The 17,950-nt window shown below is 42.8% G+C and overlaps 1 protein-coding gene across 6 annotated transcripts in view; it reads right to left on the bottom strand.

The window, feature by feature from the left end:
* The window catches only part of micu1 (mitochondrial calcium uptake 1), a 126,577-nt gene that overhangs the window by 28,167 nt on the left and 80,460 nt on the right, over nt 1-17,950 (bottom strand). For all 6 annotated transcript variants that reach the window (XM_078199468.1, XM_078199464.1, XM_078199470.1 and 3 more), the window contains 2 exons: nt 9,169-9,283; nt 1,717-1,799 (listed from right to left, as the gene is read on the bottom strand). In XM_078199468.1, the coding sequence (XP_078055594.1) occupies nt 1,717-1,799; nt 9,169-9,283 (198 nt within the window). The remainder of the gene's footprint in view (nt 1-1,716; nt 1,800-9,168; nt 9,284-17,950) is intronic.

A 17,950-nucleotide genomic window follows, 5' to 3' on the forward strand; every position in this document is an offset into this window, starting at 1 on the left:
GACACAGTAAGAAGTCTCTCAACATCAGATTAAAGTCCAACAGGTTTATTTCGCATCATGAGCTTTTGGAGCGCTGCTCCTTTATCATTTAACCTGGTGTTGAGAGACTTCTTACTGTACCTTCCCATTCCAGTATTTACTGTCTATTTTTTTAATGAATCTGGTGCCCTGGCTTTTGTCACTCTCATTCTGGCCTAACCGCCTTTAAAAGACCATATCGGCACATACAACAGTCACGTAAACCAGCACGAAACTTATAATCTAACAAAAAACAGCAGTTATGAAAAGAGGTTGAAGAGTTTGGAATGCTTGTGCTGGGGAAGAGAAGGTTTAAAGATATAATACAAAATATTCAAGATCACGAAGGGAATAAATTGAACTCTGATAATAAGAGAAAGACTTATATTTATGTAGTGTCTTTAATCATCTCAGGCCATCCCTCAAGAACTTTACAGCCAATGAAGTGCTTTTGAAGTGTAGTTACTGTGACAATGTAGGAAACATGACGACCAATTCACTCCCACAAACAGCAGCGTGATAATGATCAGATAATTTGTTTTAGTTCTGTCGATGGAGTGCCCAGGACACTGGGGATAACTCCCTGCTCTTCTCTGAAATAGTGCTATGGGATCGTTCATGTCCACCTGAGTGTGCAAATGGGACCTTGATTTAAAGTCTTATCTGAAAGACGGCGCTTCTAAAAATGCAGCACTCCATCAGTGTTACACTGCAGCGTCAGACAAGAACTTTGTGCTCAGATCTCTGGGAGTGGGACTTGAACCCACAGTATTCTCGCTCGAAAGCAAGAGTGCTACCCTGCTGAGCTGCAGCTGACAAACAAGTAATGCTTTGGATTGCCACAAACTCAAGGTGTCACTTCCGAAAGGGAAAGTGCACTGACAACACGGGTTTGACTACCTCAGACAGGGTGGTGAACTGAATGCCCTTTGAGGGTGTGCAGTCAGATGGTGTGTAAAAATTGAAGGAAGTATATTTATTGCTGTCACAAGTAAGCTTACATTAACACTGCAATGAAGTTACTGTTACTGTTACTATTTCTATGAACATCCCCTTGTCGCCACACTCCGGCGCCTGTTTGGGTACACGGAGGGGGAACTTAGCATGGTAAGAAGTTTAACAACACCAGGTTAAAGTCCAACAGGTTTTAACCTGGTGTTGTTAAACTTCTTACTGTGTTTACCCCAGTCCAACGCCAGCATCTCCACATCATAACTTAGCAGGGCCAATGCGCCTATCCAGCACGTCTTTCGGACTGTGGGAGGAAACCGGAGCACCCGGAGGAAATGGTTGCGAGAGCGGAGTTGAGAAGGTTATTACTTTCCCGTACCAACCAAGTAGACCACAATGTTCTTTCTCTGACCCTGTACTGTATGTTCCTAATTTGTTTTTGATATTACAATAATCTTATCTGACGTCACTACCTTTTGCTTCAGAGGCCACACACACTCCAAAATTAAACATTTACAGTGAACATACAGAAACCCGAATGGAATTTCGACAAGGCTTTTCTCACGTTTGCCCCGCTGTGACTTGGGTGGAAATCCCAGAGAAATCGCATAAGCGGCAGTACATGTTGTGTCGCTGAGACTTTCACTGATCTTCCTCCCAAGTTACCAGGGGCAGTCAAGTGAGTACCATACCTATTACTGCAGCTGGAAGAGCCATCCTGTGTGTAAATGCTTCACTAATCATTACCTGTTCAAACTCCTCCAGATCCACCTCACCATCACCATTGAGGTCAAACATTTTAAAGGCGATTTCAAAATTCCTGTGTGGAGCTAATTGGAGAAGAAATAATTAATTTCATTGTCCCTGACGCAAATATACAGAATCTTTCAATAGCTTCAGGTAAATGACAGCCTCCACCATAACATAGATTGTTCATGGCTTCTATAGCAATAGAAAAACTATATGCAGGTAGAGTTATAAAAGACAAAGCTCATTAACTCATGTTTTTATGGTTTCGCAGGCTGTTATAAAAATGTGTTTTTGAACTCCAGAACATCAAGAAATGATTAAACCTCTCCCAGCTGACAAAGTCAGAGTCTCTTTTCAGGGTGCTTCAAATTCAAATTGCAATTATATCTGCGGAAAGTTCATTCCAGTAATTACATGGCACTTTGGTGAATCTCAGAAACATTCTAATGCTCTTTACATATAATGAATAAAGTTGAGGTTCACTGGTGCGTTATGTAAGCAGCCACTTTATGCACATCAGATTCCCACAAACAAGCGACTGACTTTGATGATACAGATTAAAAGGAGAAATGCTTGGCCAGACACAGCCAACTCCCAGAGCGCCCGTGTGATTTTAAACGTCCATCTGAACTGACAGATGGGACTGCAATTAAAACGTCTCGGCTGAAGGACAGTACTTCCAATAATGCAGCAAACCCTCAGTAATGTACTGAAATGTGACTGACAGTCTTCTGACTCAGATACAACAGTACGAACTGTAGGGCAGCGCCGTGGCACAGTGGTTAGCACTGCTGCTTCACAGGCACCAGGGACCTGGGTTCAATTCCAGCCTTGGGTCACTGTCTGTGTGGAGTTTGCACGTTCTCCCCGTGTCTGCGTGGATTTCCTCGGGTGCTCTGGTTTACTCCCACGGTCCAAAGATGTGCAGATTAGGTGGACTGGCCATGCTAAATTGCCCCTTAGTGTGCCCAGGGGTGTGGGTTAGGGGGATTACAGGGTAAGTAAGTAGGGTTACAGGAATAGGGCCTGGGTAAGTTGCACTCTTGGAGAGTCAGTGCAGACTCAAAGGGCCGAATGGACTCCTTCTGCACTGGAGGGATTCTATGATTCAAACTGAGCCTATCGAAGGTTTTTTTTTGGTTAGGTGCATTGACCTGAATAGGCGCTGGAGTGTGGCGACTAGGGGAATTTCACAGTAACTTCATTGCAGTGTTAATGTAAGCCTTACTTGTGACTAAAAAAGTCAGTGCAGACTCGAAGGGCCAAATGGACTCCTTCTGCACAGCAGCGATTCTATGATTCAAACTGAGCCTATCAAAGATCTGTACTTATGCCTAAAGCCAGTCACTAACCATGTACAAGAGCAGGATTCCAAAGTAAGTTCTGGGATGACTCAAGAGATATGTTCACAATTTTAGAAAGATTACTGGAAACAGACATTAAGTTGTCACTTGACTAAATAACTATCTTTCAATTATTAGACACATTCTAATTTCTTTGCAGAATGTAGAACATGGGTGCATGCTGCTCTGAAGGCCACAGGATGAGGCAAGCCAAGGTTCCTACACAATCTTACCTCCCTTGGGCAAGGTTACTCATCACAGGGCAGGATTTTACTTCTCAAGAGGTGCAGACTACACAGGTTGGGAATGGGAAAGAGCATCTCTGTACACTGACAACCTCTCTTTAAAACGTTAGGCTCCAGTTGCTTCAGTTTTGCTGCTCTGCTGTTTCATACATGGGTGATTCTGACTCACTGAATCTCCCATTAGCAATTCACAAATTGTAGTGTTCATCTTTAATTTTAACAGCCCATAAAAATGCAAATATCCACAATTCCTCCCTGTAGAGCTGAATGCATTTGAATTGCATCTTCTATGATTTACACTCTTTCCTAACTGCGATAAAAACGTCCCAGTAACATTGAACATTTTGCAGTTACTTCTCTTGTCTCCCAAAGAGTAGAATCTCTTTTCCTTGTCCTCTCTGCGCCACAGCCACAACCAGAGTATAGTCAGGTCATTTGCCCTTTACATCTATGAACATAAGAACTAGGAGCAGGAGTAGGCCATCTGGCCCCTTGAGCCTGCTCCGCCATTCAATAAGATCACGTAGACTCAGCTCCGCTTACCCGCCCGCTCACCATAACCCTTAATTCCTTTACTGTTCAAAAATTTATCTATCCTTTCCTTAAAAACATTCAATGAGGTAGCCTCAACTGCTTCACTGGGCAGGGAAATCCACAGATTCACAACCCTTTGTGTGAAGAAGTTCGTCCTCAACTCAGTCCTAAATCTGCTTCTTCCTCATGGACCTATCTGGTTCACCAATGTCCTTTAGGGAAGGAAATCTGCCGTCCTTACCTGGGTCTGGTCTACATGTGACTCCAGAGCAATGTGGTTGACTCTCAACTGCCCTCTGAAATGGCCTAGCAAGTCACTCAGTTCAAGGACAATTAGGGATGGGCAATAGATGCTGGCCACCCAACGACGGCCAAGTCCCACGAATGAATAAAAAAAAAGATCCTAAGGCAGTGCCTGAGAATTAGCCGGTGTGAATATACTTACACTTTCTCCTCCATCTTTGTGCTAATATACTCAACCTCATTCGCTGCACAGCTAAGTTTGGGAACTCACTTTGCAGAGGATCATGGTCACAAACCAGCATTATCCTAACAAAGTCGCAATCTCAGTGCTGCAGTCTTAGGAAACATAGAAGCAGGAGTAGGCCATTCAGCCCATCAAGCCTGTTCTGCCATTTAATGAGATGATGACTGATCCATGACCTAAATCCATATACCTGCCTTTAGCCCCATATCCCTTAATACCTTTACTTAAAAACTTATCTATCTCAGATTTAAAGAACTGATCCCGCATCAGCTGCCTTTGGTGGAAGAAAGTTCCAACTTCCACCACCCTTTGTGTGTAGAAGTACTTGCTAACATCTCGCCCAAACAGTCTGGCCCTAATTTTTAGACGATGTCCTCTTAGTTCTAGAATCTCCAACCAGTGGAAAGAGTTTATCTTTATCCACCCAGTCTTTTCCTGTTAGTATCTCGAAGAATTCGATCAGATCACCCCTTAATCTTCTTATTTCTGGAGAAAACAGGTTTAATTTGTATAATCTCTCCTCATAATTGAACCCTGAAGTCCAGGTACCATCCTTGTAAATCTATGCAGCACTCCCTCCAAGGCCAATATATCCTTCCTAAAGTGTGGTGGCCAGATCTGTTCACACTGACTCCAAGTGGGGTCTAACCAGGGTTCTGTGTAGCTGCAGCATAACTTCTGTGTCTTATACTACACACCTCTAGATAGAAAGGTCAGCATTTAATTTGCCTTCTTGATTATTTTCTGCACCTGTACGTGACATCTTAAAGATCTATGCACCTGAACCCACAAGTGTCTTTGGACATCTAGTGTACTTAACTTCATACCATCTGGAAACTACTCTGATCTGTCCTTTTTTTGGTCCAAAATGAATAACCTCACACTTGCTTAGATTTAAATTCATCTGCCGCAGTTTTGCCCATTCACCTGGTCTATCAATATCCCTTTGTAATTTTATGTTACGTTGCCCTTACGTTGCACAGCTTCTAAGTTCAATTTGCCTGCTCCACCATGTGGGGTACATCATTAAAAGCCGCGCAGAGTTATGATAAATAATTACTAAAATAGCTGTTAAACACCAAGGGCGTCTTTCCACACCAACAACACTGATAAGCTCTTTTTAAAAAATAGAATACCTACAGTGCAGAAGGAGGCCATTCAGCCCATCGAGTCTGCACCGACACCAATCCCACCCAGGCCCTACCCCCGCTTAGCTACCCTGCTAGTCCCTCTAACCGATCACAGCGCCAGCGACCGGTTTCGATTCCCGGCTTCGATTATTGTCTGTGCGGAGACACTAAGGGTTAACTTAGCATGTCCAATCAACCTAACCTGCACATCTTTGGATTGTGGGAGGAAACCGGAGCACCCGGAGGAAACCCATGCAGACACGGGGAGAATGTGCAAAACCCACACGGACAGTGACCCAAGCCGGGAATCGAATCCGGGGTCCCTGGAGCTGTGATGCAGCACTGCTAACCACTGTGCCACCCTCTGTGTCCACTTTGCACACAAGTCATTGGCAGCCTGACATCTCGGACATACTTTGTTGTAAGTAGCTACTTCTTCAAAAGTGAGGTTCTATTGCAACAGTTTGGCATGGATGGCTAAACATACATGGCTGTGAAAGTTGTTAACTTTGGAACAATTCACATTTCCTGCCTTATTTGGATGTGCTCGCCTCCAATACCAAAAAAGTAATGTTTATTTATTAGTCACAAGTAGACTTACATTAATACTGCAATGAAGTTACTGCGAAAATCTCCTAGTTGCCACACTCCGGTACCTGTTCGGGTACACTGAGGGAGAATTTAGCATGGCCAATGCATCTAACCAGCACATCTTTGGAGTGTGGGAGGAAACCGGAGTACCTGGAGGAAACCCATGCAGACACGGGGAAAATGTGCAGACTCCGCACAGACAATGATCCAAGCCGGGAATCGAACCCAGGTCCCTGGAGCTGTGAGGCAGCAGTGCTAACCACTGTGCCATCCAAACTGATTAATTTGCAGTATAAATGTCATCATATATAATGTGCAATCAATGTTCATGGAATTAAAATGCCAATATAAGCAGGTGGAAGCCCTCCAGCTGTCGGAACAGAACTGGCAGTGTTTAACTGCGGAAGAAAGATCAAGATATCCCCACAAGACCAACAATCTGCAGATCCTCCATTTGGAGCAATTTATTCTGACTTTGGGATTTTTGGTCAGCAAGGAAACTGAAGCATGGAAAAGGATTTAAGAGCCTCTGAAACAAGACGCGGGGAAATCAAGGCTATAGAATTTCACACGCTTCCTCCTTGGGTATGTACCCAAGTCCAGAGAGCTTAGACCAGTTTGGAGAGCCAAAGTGTATGTAGCTCCAAGTCAGTGCACAACTACTGTTGCAGTGTAACAAGCTACAACTGCCTGGCTTTTCAGCATTCGTAATATTTGACACAACAACCCAAATAATCAAATTAGCAGTAGCAGTGAGATTCCTTGAATGTTCTTGGGAATGTCACTTCTTGTGAAACCAAAGAGCAATAGGGTTAAATCCATGAACAATCTGGCTACAGTAAATCTCAGGTCACATCTCTGAACGTTATGGGGTCTTTGATGGGGACTGCAGGTGTCTAATTTAACATTTCTCTGATCTGCCAAGTATCTGCTGGCTTAGAATAGAATACCACAGTGCAGAAGGAGGCCACTCGGCCCATCGAGTCTGCACCGACCATAATCCCAACTCGGCCCTATCCCCATAACCCCCAGCATTTACTCTACTCTGCAGTTCTGGAAATATCCCCCTGACACTAAGGGGGCAATTTAGCATGGCCAATCCACCTAACCCACACAGCTTTGGACAGTGAGAGGAAACCGGAGCACCCGGAGGAAACCCACGCAGACACGGGGTGGGGGGAACGTGCAAACTCCACACAGACAGTGACCCAAGCCGGGAATCGAACCCGGGTCCCTGGCGCTGTGAGACAGCAGTGCTGACCACTGTGCCACCGTGCCGCCCAACATTTTATTAGGTGTTGTCTCAATAACAATACCACTCTTTTCCTTTGGCGGTTTAGACGGGAAACCTTCAGGGAGAGTGAGTGAGTGAATATTTGCAGGTATTTGCATTTGACCACAGAAACCACTTCCTCTGATTGCAGCGATTAAGAGTGGGTTGCACCACCCTGAGCAACCACTTTGGTGGCCGACCCAAATTTGTGAAGATGCAGCAAGCAAAATAACTTTTCATGTGCAGACCTAATTAGATTGTCTTAAAGAGGGGCAAAGATAACAAAGAATTATGGAAATGCCAATAAGGAATTTGAAAGACGACATGCCTTATTGATTTCTTCCTTGTAATCTTAGAGTTCCATGAATAGCATTTGCTGAATCAGGCCATAAATTAGCATCAATAAATAATTACCAAAATTGCAGTAATCAGTCAGCGGAGAATAAGATTTCCTTTTACAGTTCAGGAACTCTCCTGCATTTCTCCATTAATTCCCAATTTAGTTCTCTAAACAAACCCGCTGTGAAACTAGCTGGAGATGGTATTCATTATGCTGTATATAAGAGTTGTGTGTCTAATAATACCGCATAAATTAGGGACAAATTCTAAATGCAAGACTACACAGATACAAGTAGTTTTTCTGTTTTAGTACTCTAAAGTTAAAACCAAACTGTGTAATCATTTTAAAAAATTAAGCATCCTCAAACTGCAACCTTGAATTCAGCTTCACTCATCCTAACCACTGATTGAGGCAACATGGTTGGCAAATTATGGTTTGCAGGAATGGAGCAGAGGTTCATAGAATCCCTACAGTGCAGAAAGAGGCCATTCGGCCCATCGAGTCTGCACCAACAACAATCCTACCCAGGCTCTATCCCCGTGACCCCACATATTTACCCCGCTGATCCCTCTCATCTACGCATCCCGGGACACTAAGGGGCAATTTAGCATGGCCAATGCACCTAACCCGCACATCTTTGGATCTTGGGTGGACACCGGAGCACCCGGAGGAAGCCCACGCAGGCACGGGGAGAACGTGCAAACTCCACACAGACAGTAACCCAAGCTGGGAATCGAACCTGGGTCCCTGGCGCTGTGAGGCAACACTGCTAACCACTGTACCAGTGTCGTCCATTTAGGCTATTCTAAGAAAAGTAAGGAAACAGCATTGCTGGAGCTAAACTGGCTGCATCATGCCTTAATGATAGCTGTTAAATGGGAAATGCAAAAGTCGGTACAGATTGGTGGGGAGCCATTTAGCTTTTCTTTCCATGGTAAGCTAAATATCCCTCACAGAGCGTCTACTTTCATCTTAAATAATTCTACATTTTATGCTTTGACTACCTCACCTGGACAACCATTTCAGACACTGATCATTGAATTAAGTGCTTCCCTACATATGCCCTGTTCTAGTCTTTTTCAATTGAGTCTTGACTTAAAAATACTGTTCAGGATGAATGTTTGCCATTCCATTTAACATCTCTATAATGCTCCTCTCAAGACAGGCACTTTACACACACTGTATGGTGCCCGTGATTTTCAAAGCCAGCGCTAATTTTCACCCCTGCTCCTCTTCCTCCACACACCCCAATAAACCAAAGTAAAATTAAACATTACAGGCCAAAAATTCAAGAGTTAAATTATCACTAAGCATTTCCATTTGTGTATGGAAATCCAAGACAAAAACAAACCTACTTCAGCAATATTGCAATATTAATAAAAGGCAGCTTTGAATCATGTTCTGTTTTGATGCTTCTGATGTGAAATATAGTTTATTGATCTATTTCTTTAGTTATAGATTGTTCCTAGGAGAGTTGTGTGTCACAATGCGTCAATAAATACTCACTGGACAGAACGGTGGTGAGAAAAATGTAATCGGAGAAGGAAATCAATCCGCATTCGCCAAGTGTGTAAAATATGCTGTCCTCGTCAGCAAACTTCTCCCGTCCATGGGAAAGTTTCTAGCAAAGAAGATGGAAAAGTAGTCAGAATAGTGACGCCAACTGCGAGATTGTTGGGCTATCAAATACAGGCCTGGGATCAAACTGCAGGAGATGCAGAGCACAAGCAAAGATGATAAGAAATGGCAATTGAATAGAATTCACCTTATTTCATTATACAAATAATGCAAAAGCTGAGGCCAAGGGATTGGGTCGAGGGGACGCAACATGCAAGAGCCACAGTATCAGACACACAATAAACACTGCGATGTTTAAAACAGGAAAGACTGATGCAGACAGGTTCACATACCTAATGCAGCAAAATATCACGCCAAAGTCCGACTGATCGCTGCTACAAGGATATCATTTATCTTGTCTGTCATAAAATCAGAATCCTATAGTGCAGAAGGAGGCCATTCGGCCCATCGCGTCTTCACCAACCACAATCCCACCCAGGCCCTATCCCCATAACCCCATGCATTTGCCCGAGATAGACATCTTACACGAAGGGGCAATTTAATATGGCCAATCCACCTAACCCGCACATCTTTGGACTGTGGGTGGAAACCGGAGCACCCGGAAGAAACCCACGCAGACACGGGGAAAAATGTGTAAACTCCACACAGACAGTGACCAAAGCCGGGAATCGAACCCGGGTCCCTGGGGCTGTGAGGCAGCAGTGCTAACCACTGTGCCGGGACCTTATTAAAATTTCTTGGAATGAATCAGTCACGTGAATCACTATCCTTTTGTAGAGTAAAAATTGCATCTACATGGACAATATGCTCAAATAAGACATTTTATGTAAACACACAACACAAATAAATGGTCGTCTTCAGAAATCCACCAACATAACATGGAGACTGCCACGCTAAAGACTTTATTTGCCCTCATGTTAAATCTGACAAATCCTGCACCAATAATACTCAGGAATAATGCAAACAGAGACATATTTTTCCTGTGAAACCAGACAACTCTTTTATGTGCAACAGCCTGCCTTTTTAACATGTAAATATTGGATATCTCATCTTCTCCTGATATAAAACCATAAACAAACCACTTACAAAGAAAAACCCTTTGATGGTTCAATGGTACAGCAATAGTTTCACACATTGTACTGCTGCCAGTTGAATGGGAACAGCCAACCTCATAGAATCATAGAAACCCTACAGTGCAGAAGGAGTCCATTCGGCCCATCGAGTCTGCACCGACCACAATCCCACCCAGGCCCTACCCCCACATATTTACCCACTAATCCCTCTAACCTACACATCTCAGGACTCTAAGGGGCAATTTTTAACCTGGCCAATCAACCTAACCCGCACATCTTTGGACTGTGGGAGGAAACCGGAGCACCCGGAGGAAACCCACGCAGACACGAGGAGAATGTGCAAACTCCACACAGACAGTGACCCGAGTCGGGAATCGAACCCAGGACCTGTGAAGCAGCAGTGCTAACCACTGTGCTACCGTGCCGCCTCATGATGGAACATTTCATGTAAAATTTAACTAAGCAATGAGAAATAATTTCACATGACGTGAGCAATCCCTTGTGGAAATGTGGGCTTGGGAAAATACGGCTATTTTATTCATGCTCTAAAATGGAACATGCAAAATACTATAATTTGTGACACTGAGGAATCACAGATGGATACTCATCAGTTCTGATGAAAGCTCGCCAATCTGAAAGGTTAATTCCATTTCTCTCTCCTCAGATGTTTCCAGACCTACTGAGTATTTCCAGCGTTTTCTGACTTTATTGCTATTACTTCACTGACAAAGGTGAAATATTTTGCCCAAAGCTTCTGAAGTTACGAAGACTTGTAATTTCCATTTTCCACCAATGTACAAAAGAGCTGGAAGTCCTTGTGTGCAGCGGGTAGGGTCCCTACCTCTGAACCAGAAGCCCTGTGTTTGATACCCATCCGAGGACTTGATGGTCAAGGAATGTGCATTCAAAATGCGGTCAGACGCGTTGACATCAATCTGCAAATCCTTCCAACACACATCAATGGCAGGCAATAAGAGTGGGAGAGATTCCTGATCAACAATGTGATGGAAGGAACATTGAAGCCTCGACCATCACTTTCCATAGCTCCAGACTACAACATGTATGTAAAAGTGTATGTTGCCACTGCACCTCAGATTCCCTGAGTGACACACCACCACAATACAGCTAGAGAAGGCTGTCAGGACGCCAGATCAGAAACTCCAAGGTACGTTATGAAGCCAGATTAGACTCCAACAATTTTTCTATTTTGGCATAAATGTGAGGGAAAGATGCATCAGGAGTGATTCCACTGACAAATTAGAGATCTTTTTTTTAATCAAAAAAAGCTTTACTCATAACGCAGTTTAAATATACCTCCAACAAAACGAAACAGTTTAACTCTTAACCATTGAACAATTTTTAAACATGAAAAGAAACAAACTCTTAACTTCTAACTTAATACTATTCAGTTCCAATTAAGCAATAGTTCTCTTATAGACTTAAACTTTAAAAATAGTTAGCAAATCCAGGCATACTTGCTTTAACCTTTGTTAACAGCTTTGGGGCTTCCAGAGAGATTTTGTAGAGAGAGCTGCTCTGTAGGCTGCTGTCTTTAAACAGCCCTCTCCAGCAACTGAACTCAGAAAGCTGTTTTCCTCAGCCACAAACCTAGCTCCTCCCATTTCTAGTATCACACAACTATATGACCTTGTATAGCTAACTTACCTTTCCATTACTTTAATCAAGAAAACACCCCAGAAATCCTCTTCTTTGGTAAACAAAAGCTCATTGAGCCTTCTGCTAAATAAACACTTACATGGTTAAAAGGAGTAATTATCCTGCTTTCCAGCATCTGCTGTATTCCTACCAGACTAACCGACTGCTTGTAACAAAACAGTGAATCTTAAAGCAGTCCCCCCCCCCCCCCCCCCCCCTCAACATAACATATATTAATAGCACGGTGTCATCACACTAACATAGAAAAATTGAGACTGTTGATAATAGAACAACAAGGTATTGAGCACAGTAAATCCACACCTTGTCAATGATATCTTGGTCACTCACTTGCAAAGAAATAGCAAGTACTAACTAAATACTCAATGTTTCCATAGTGGAGGAGGGAAATTTTCTTTTAAAAGGTAAGTCACCCTGGGTCATTCTGCAGCACCATGTTCAGGTGGATTGGTGGGTGTCTGGGATTAAGTCTGCAGCTATCATCTCGGGCTTGGAAGATTCAGTGACGTAGAACAACTGGATGGAAGAAACTGAATTGAAGGAGGTAAATGAACAGATGGAGGGAGGAAAAGGGGAAGAGGGAGTAAAGGTAGGGTTGGGGGAGCCAATGCTACTTTGAAGATGGTCAACACTTTGCGCTGTTGACAAATGGCAACTGAATACACTTTATGCACATTGATCACACTGCCTTGCACTAGACTAGTAGGAATCAGACAGGAATGGCACAGGTCAGTAGTGAGGACAAATGAATCATCAGAGATTGCCTTTGACTTCAAGAGACAATGCCCCAGAATTTGTTGGAGTGGGGCATCTCAGTGCGCGGTTAATTAAAGACCTTTTCCCTCACTCTTAAAAGTACAAAAGACTTTTGCCCTGCAAGTCACTAGAAGTGCAAGCTGAGGATTATTGGGCATCAGGGACCTTGGTGGACAATGTCCTATCTCCTTAATCTATGAAATATATGAACTGAGAAATAAATAGAGGTGCAACAGAGAATTAGATAGGATGAACATATAAATTAGGAGATGGAGTTGGCCATTCAGCCTCAAGCCTGTTCCACCATTCAATAAGGTCACGGCTGATCTGATTTTACCCTCTCAGTCCTGCCTACCACTGGTAACTTTTCACACTCTTGCTTGTGAAGAATCTATCTACTTTTGCCCTAAAGGTAGTCGAGGACTCTACCTCAACCACCTTTAGAGGAAGAAAATTCCAAAATCACACAACTCTCAGAAAAGTTTTTTTCCTCATTTCTGTCCTAAATGAATGACCCCTTATTTTGAAACAGTGACCCCAAGTTATAGATTTTTTCCACAAGTGAAAACATATTTTCCACATCCAGACTCAAAATGTTGGCTCTATTTTCTCTCCACAACTGCTGTCAAGACCTGCTGAGACTTTCCAGCATTTTTTGTTTTTGTTTCAGATCCATCATGCAAACCAGCCTTCCATCCATTGACTCTGTCTACACTTCCCGCTGCCTCGGCAAAGCAGCCAACATAATTAAGTACCCCACGCACCCCGGACATTCTCTCTTCCATCTTCTTCCTTCTGGAAAAAGATACAAAAGTCTGAGGTCACGTACCAACCGATTCAAGAATAGCTTCTTCCCTGCTGCTGTCAGACTTTTGAATGGACTTACCTCGCATTAAGTTGATTGTTCTCTACACCCTAGCTATGACTATAACACTACATCTGCACTCTCTCATTTCCTTTTCTATGAATGGTATGTTTTGTCTGTATAGCGCGCAAGAAACATTACTTTTCACTGTATGTTTATACAGTTAATAATAAATCAAATCAAAGATTCCAGCATCCAGAGTATTTTGCCTTTACCTTTTTCCACATCCAGCCTTTCCTCATAAGACAACGTGTCCATTGCAGGTATTAATGTAGAAAAACTTTGAACTGCTTCTAATGTATTTACATCTTTCCTCCCTACTCTTGCATTTGGTTCCCTTAGCAATAAACAATAATATTCTATTAACTTTGCTAATTACTGCTGCACCTGCACACTAACCTTTTGCGATTCCTGTATTAGGAGACCCAGATCCCTCTGCATTTCAGAGCTCTGCAATCTCTCACCATTTAGATAATATTCAGACTCAAACTTGTCATCCTACAGCCATGTTTCTGTAATGGATATTGGACTATCCTGTCAGTTTGTCTGTTTCGTATCGACGGCTACGTGCATTCAGATACAGAGCCTTAAGTTTTGTCCTTTATTATTTTTGTAACCTCTGACCTTATCTATTGGGTTACCTCACATTTTTCCATATTATATCAATGTGCCTGAACTTTGCCCATCCAGATAATCTGTCCATATCATTTTGTACCCTCCTTTATGTCCTCTTCAAAATCTACTTTCCTACTTATCTTTGCGTCATCAGCAAATTTAGCAACCATACCATGGGTTCCTTCATCCAAATCATTTATATAAATTATAAGGTGTTGAGGTCCCAGCACCGATTCCTGTGGCACCCCACACGTGGTTTACTCCTAGACTTGTATTATCTGTCCCTTCCTGCCATGATCTGTTTATCATTTGCCATATTAATACCTTCTTCCCTTACCTTGTCTCTACTCTTTGATATACCACATCTTCCCACATTTGATTCCTTACCCCCAGCATTTAGTTTAAAACCCTTTCTACTCCTCTAGTAATGCAATTCCCAAGAACACTCATCCCAGCATAGCTCAGATGTAGACCGTCCGAACGGTACAGCCCCCACTTTCCACAGGACTGCTGCCAGTGCCTCATGAACTGGACCAGTCTTTGAGCCATGCATTCATTGCTCTAATCTTATTTGCCCTAAGAGAAAAATAGGGGGAAAAATTTAGTTTAAGAGAGAGAGAACGTCTCTCAGGACAGAAAGCAAGAAAATCATTGCATTTCAAAATTAACATTGTAAAATGTCTAACAACCATTTCGAACCTGGAGGAATAGAAATATAGAAACATAGAAGATAGGAGCAGGAGGAGGCCATTTGGCTCTTTGAGCCTGTTCTGCCATTCATCACGATCATGGCTGATCGTCCAAATCAATAGCCTAATCCTGCTTTCTCCCCATAACGTTTGATCCCATTGCTATATCCAGCCGCCTCTCGAATACACTCAATGTTTTGGCATCAACTACTTCCTGTTGTAATGAATTCCACAGGCTCACCACTCTTTGGATGAAGAAATGTCTCCTTTGCTCCGTCCTAAATGATCTACCCTGAATCCTCAGACTGTGAACACTGGTTCTGGACTCCCCCCACCATCGGGAATATCCCCCCCCTGCATCCACCCTCTCTAGTCCTGTTAGAATTTTATAAGTCTCTATGAGATTCCCCCCCATCATTTGTCTGAACTCCAGCAAAAACAATCCTAACCCTAGTCAATCTCTCCTCATACATCAGTCCCGCCGTCCCCAGAATCAGACTCCACCGTCCCTCTCCAGGCTGGAGAGCATTGAGTGGCATTTCAGGATTATAAATCTCATCATTAAAAAGGTACTTCTCCATTACATACAAACCCCAACTTTTGGAGGTGAGTTTTGTTGTCAATTAATATGCAAATACAGCAATTTCTGGGAACTCATGGGAGGGTGAGAGCGAACTGCTGTTTTACAATGAGGCAGTCAGGATGGAGAATTAGTTGATATAAATTGCTGGTTGCTAAATGTTTTCTATAAGCGATATTGCATATCTCCAATGGTAACGGTGTGGGAGACATAAATTATACTAGAAGATGCTGTAATTTCTTATACGAGGGTCGTGAAGCGGGTTAGCTGAAAAACTCTATTAATTATATTACAGATTGATACGGAGCTCCTAGGCTACATTTTCCAATGACAATTTAGCACAGCAAATCATTAAAATGTAACTATTTTTACCTTCAGCTAATTATCCACGGAAGCTGTGCTTCAACATCCTGATCTCCAACACCATAAAAAAAGCTTTCCCATTTCCTGAACAAATATTGAAAATTAATCGTGGCTTTCAAGTATTTTGAAAACTTAATACGTACCAGCTCTGCGAACTCCTTCCTTTGGCACTCATTTCCTAACCCCCTAAAATTCATAGTAGTCACGCGAAACAAGAAGCAAAGAATATATTTAATTAATATATGTAGCTTCAGTCTCACCATAACATTGAAATGATCCTTTATCGTGCTCATCATAAGAACATCAGAAATAGGAGCAGGAGTAGACCATTTGATTCAATCAGTCTGCTCAGCCATTCAGTAACATCATGACTGATCTGATTTTTTAAAAATTCATTGATGGAACATGGGCGTCACTGGCTGGGCCAGCATTTATTATCCATCTCTAGTTGTCCTTCAACTGAGTGGCATGCTACGCAATTTCACACGGCAGTTGAGAGTCAATCACATTGCTGTGGCTCTGGAGTCACACGTAGGCCAGACCAGATAGGAACTTCCTTCCCTAAATGACATTAGTGAACTAGATGGGTTTTTATGACAATCGACAATGGCTTCATGGTTATCAGTAGACTCTTAATTCCAGATATTTTTTATTGAATTCAAATTCCACCAGCTGCCTTGGCAGGATTTGAACTTGGGCCCCCAGAACATTAGCTGAGTTTCTGGATTAATAGTCCTGGGATAATACCACCAGCTGCCTTGGCAGGATTTGAACTTGGGCCCCCAGAACATTAGCTGAGTTTCTGGATTAATAGTCCTGGGATAATACCACCAAGCCATCGCCTCCCCATTATGGCCTTTACTCCACTTTCTTGCCTATCCCCGCAACCTCTCATCCCCCTCATTGATCAAAAATCTGTGGAACTGCCTCACTCGGACTACAGAGGTCGAAGAAGGTGGCCTACCACCACTTTCTCAAGGGCAATTAGGGATGGGCAATAAATACTGGCCTAGCCAGTGACGCCCACATTCCATGAAAGAATAAAAGAAAATCTCAGCCTTGAAACTCAATGACCCAGCCTTCTCTGCTCTCTATGGAAGAGAATCCTATAGACCAAAGGCCCTCTGAGAAAAAATTCCTGCTCACCTTTGATTGTAAATGCAAGATCCCTTATTTTTAAACTATGCCCCCTAGTTCTAGATTATCCTCGGATGGAAATATTTTCTGAACATCTACCTGCCAAGCTCCCTCACAATGTTATATCTTTCAATAACATCAACTCTCATTCTTCTAAACTGCAATGAGTAAAAATCCAGGCTGCTTAAATGTTCCTCATGATCCGGATTCCCCTTAATCCCAGGAATTAGCCTAGTGAACCTTCTCTGAACTGCTCCAATGCAATTATGTTTTTCCTTAAGGAGGAAAACTAAAACGGTATACAGTACTCCAGGTGCAGTCTCACCTAGTTGTAGCAAGACTTCCCTACTTTTATACTCCATCCCCTTGCAATAAAGGCCAACTTTCCATTTGCCTTTCTAATTACTTGCTGTACCTGCATGCCAACCGTTAGGGATTCATATCCAAGGACACCCAGAACCCTCTGAACTGCAGCATTCCGCTGTCTCTCACCATTTAAATAAGGAATACAATCGGGAGGCCACTCTCTTGGTGGCCAACCTTCTTGGTGCTACAGTCAAGGATAACGTTTGCACTACAGTCAGTTGCAAAATAGAGTTATGAATCTTGGAACCAGTGGAATTTTACAATTACAAATTTGATCACTTGAAGGTGATGATCACGTAGTTTCATCTCCAATGGAATGCAGGTTACAACAGTTTTAGTTCGTTCAAACTATGTATATGGTCGAGGATGCAACCTAAAGCCAGCCATGTACAAATTTAACATGGCAATATGTCACCGTAAACAGAAGCTAGAGGAGTGTAGTGCTTGCTCGGCAGAAGCAAAATGACTGCAGGATTTCTCATGCATCATCTGGTGTCATTAATCGTTCCAATTTGACTGAAAATATTCTGTATTCTGTGTTGCTGCTCCTGCTGACTCCTTCAAGGAACCTTCAGATTTTAAACGGTCTCCC

This window comes from Mustelus asterias, chromosome 28 (genome assembly GCF_964213995.1).
Source record: "Mustelus asterias chromosome 28, sMusAst1.hap1.1, whole genome shotgun sequence".
Taxonomy (NCBI): domain Eukaryota; kingdom Metazoa; phylum Chordata; class Chondrichthyes; order Carcharhiniformes; family Triakidae; genus Mustelus; species Mustelus asterias.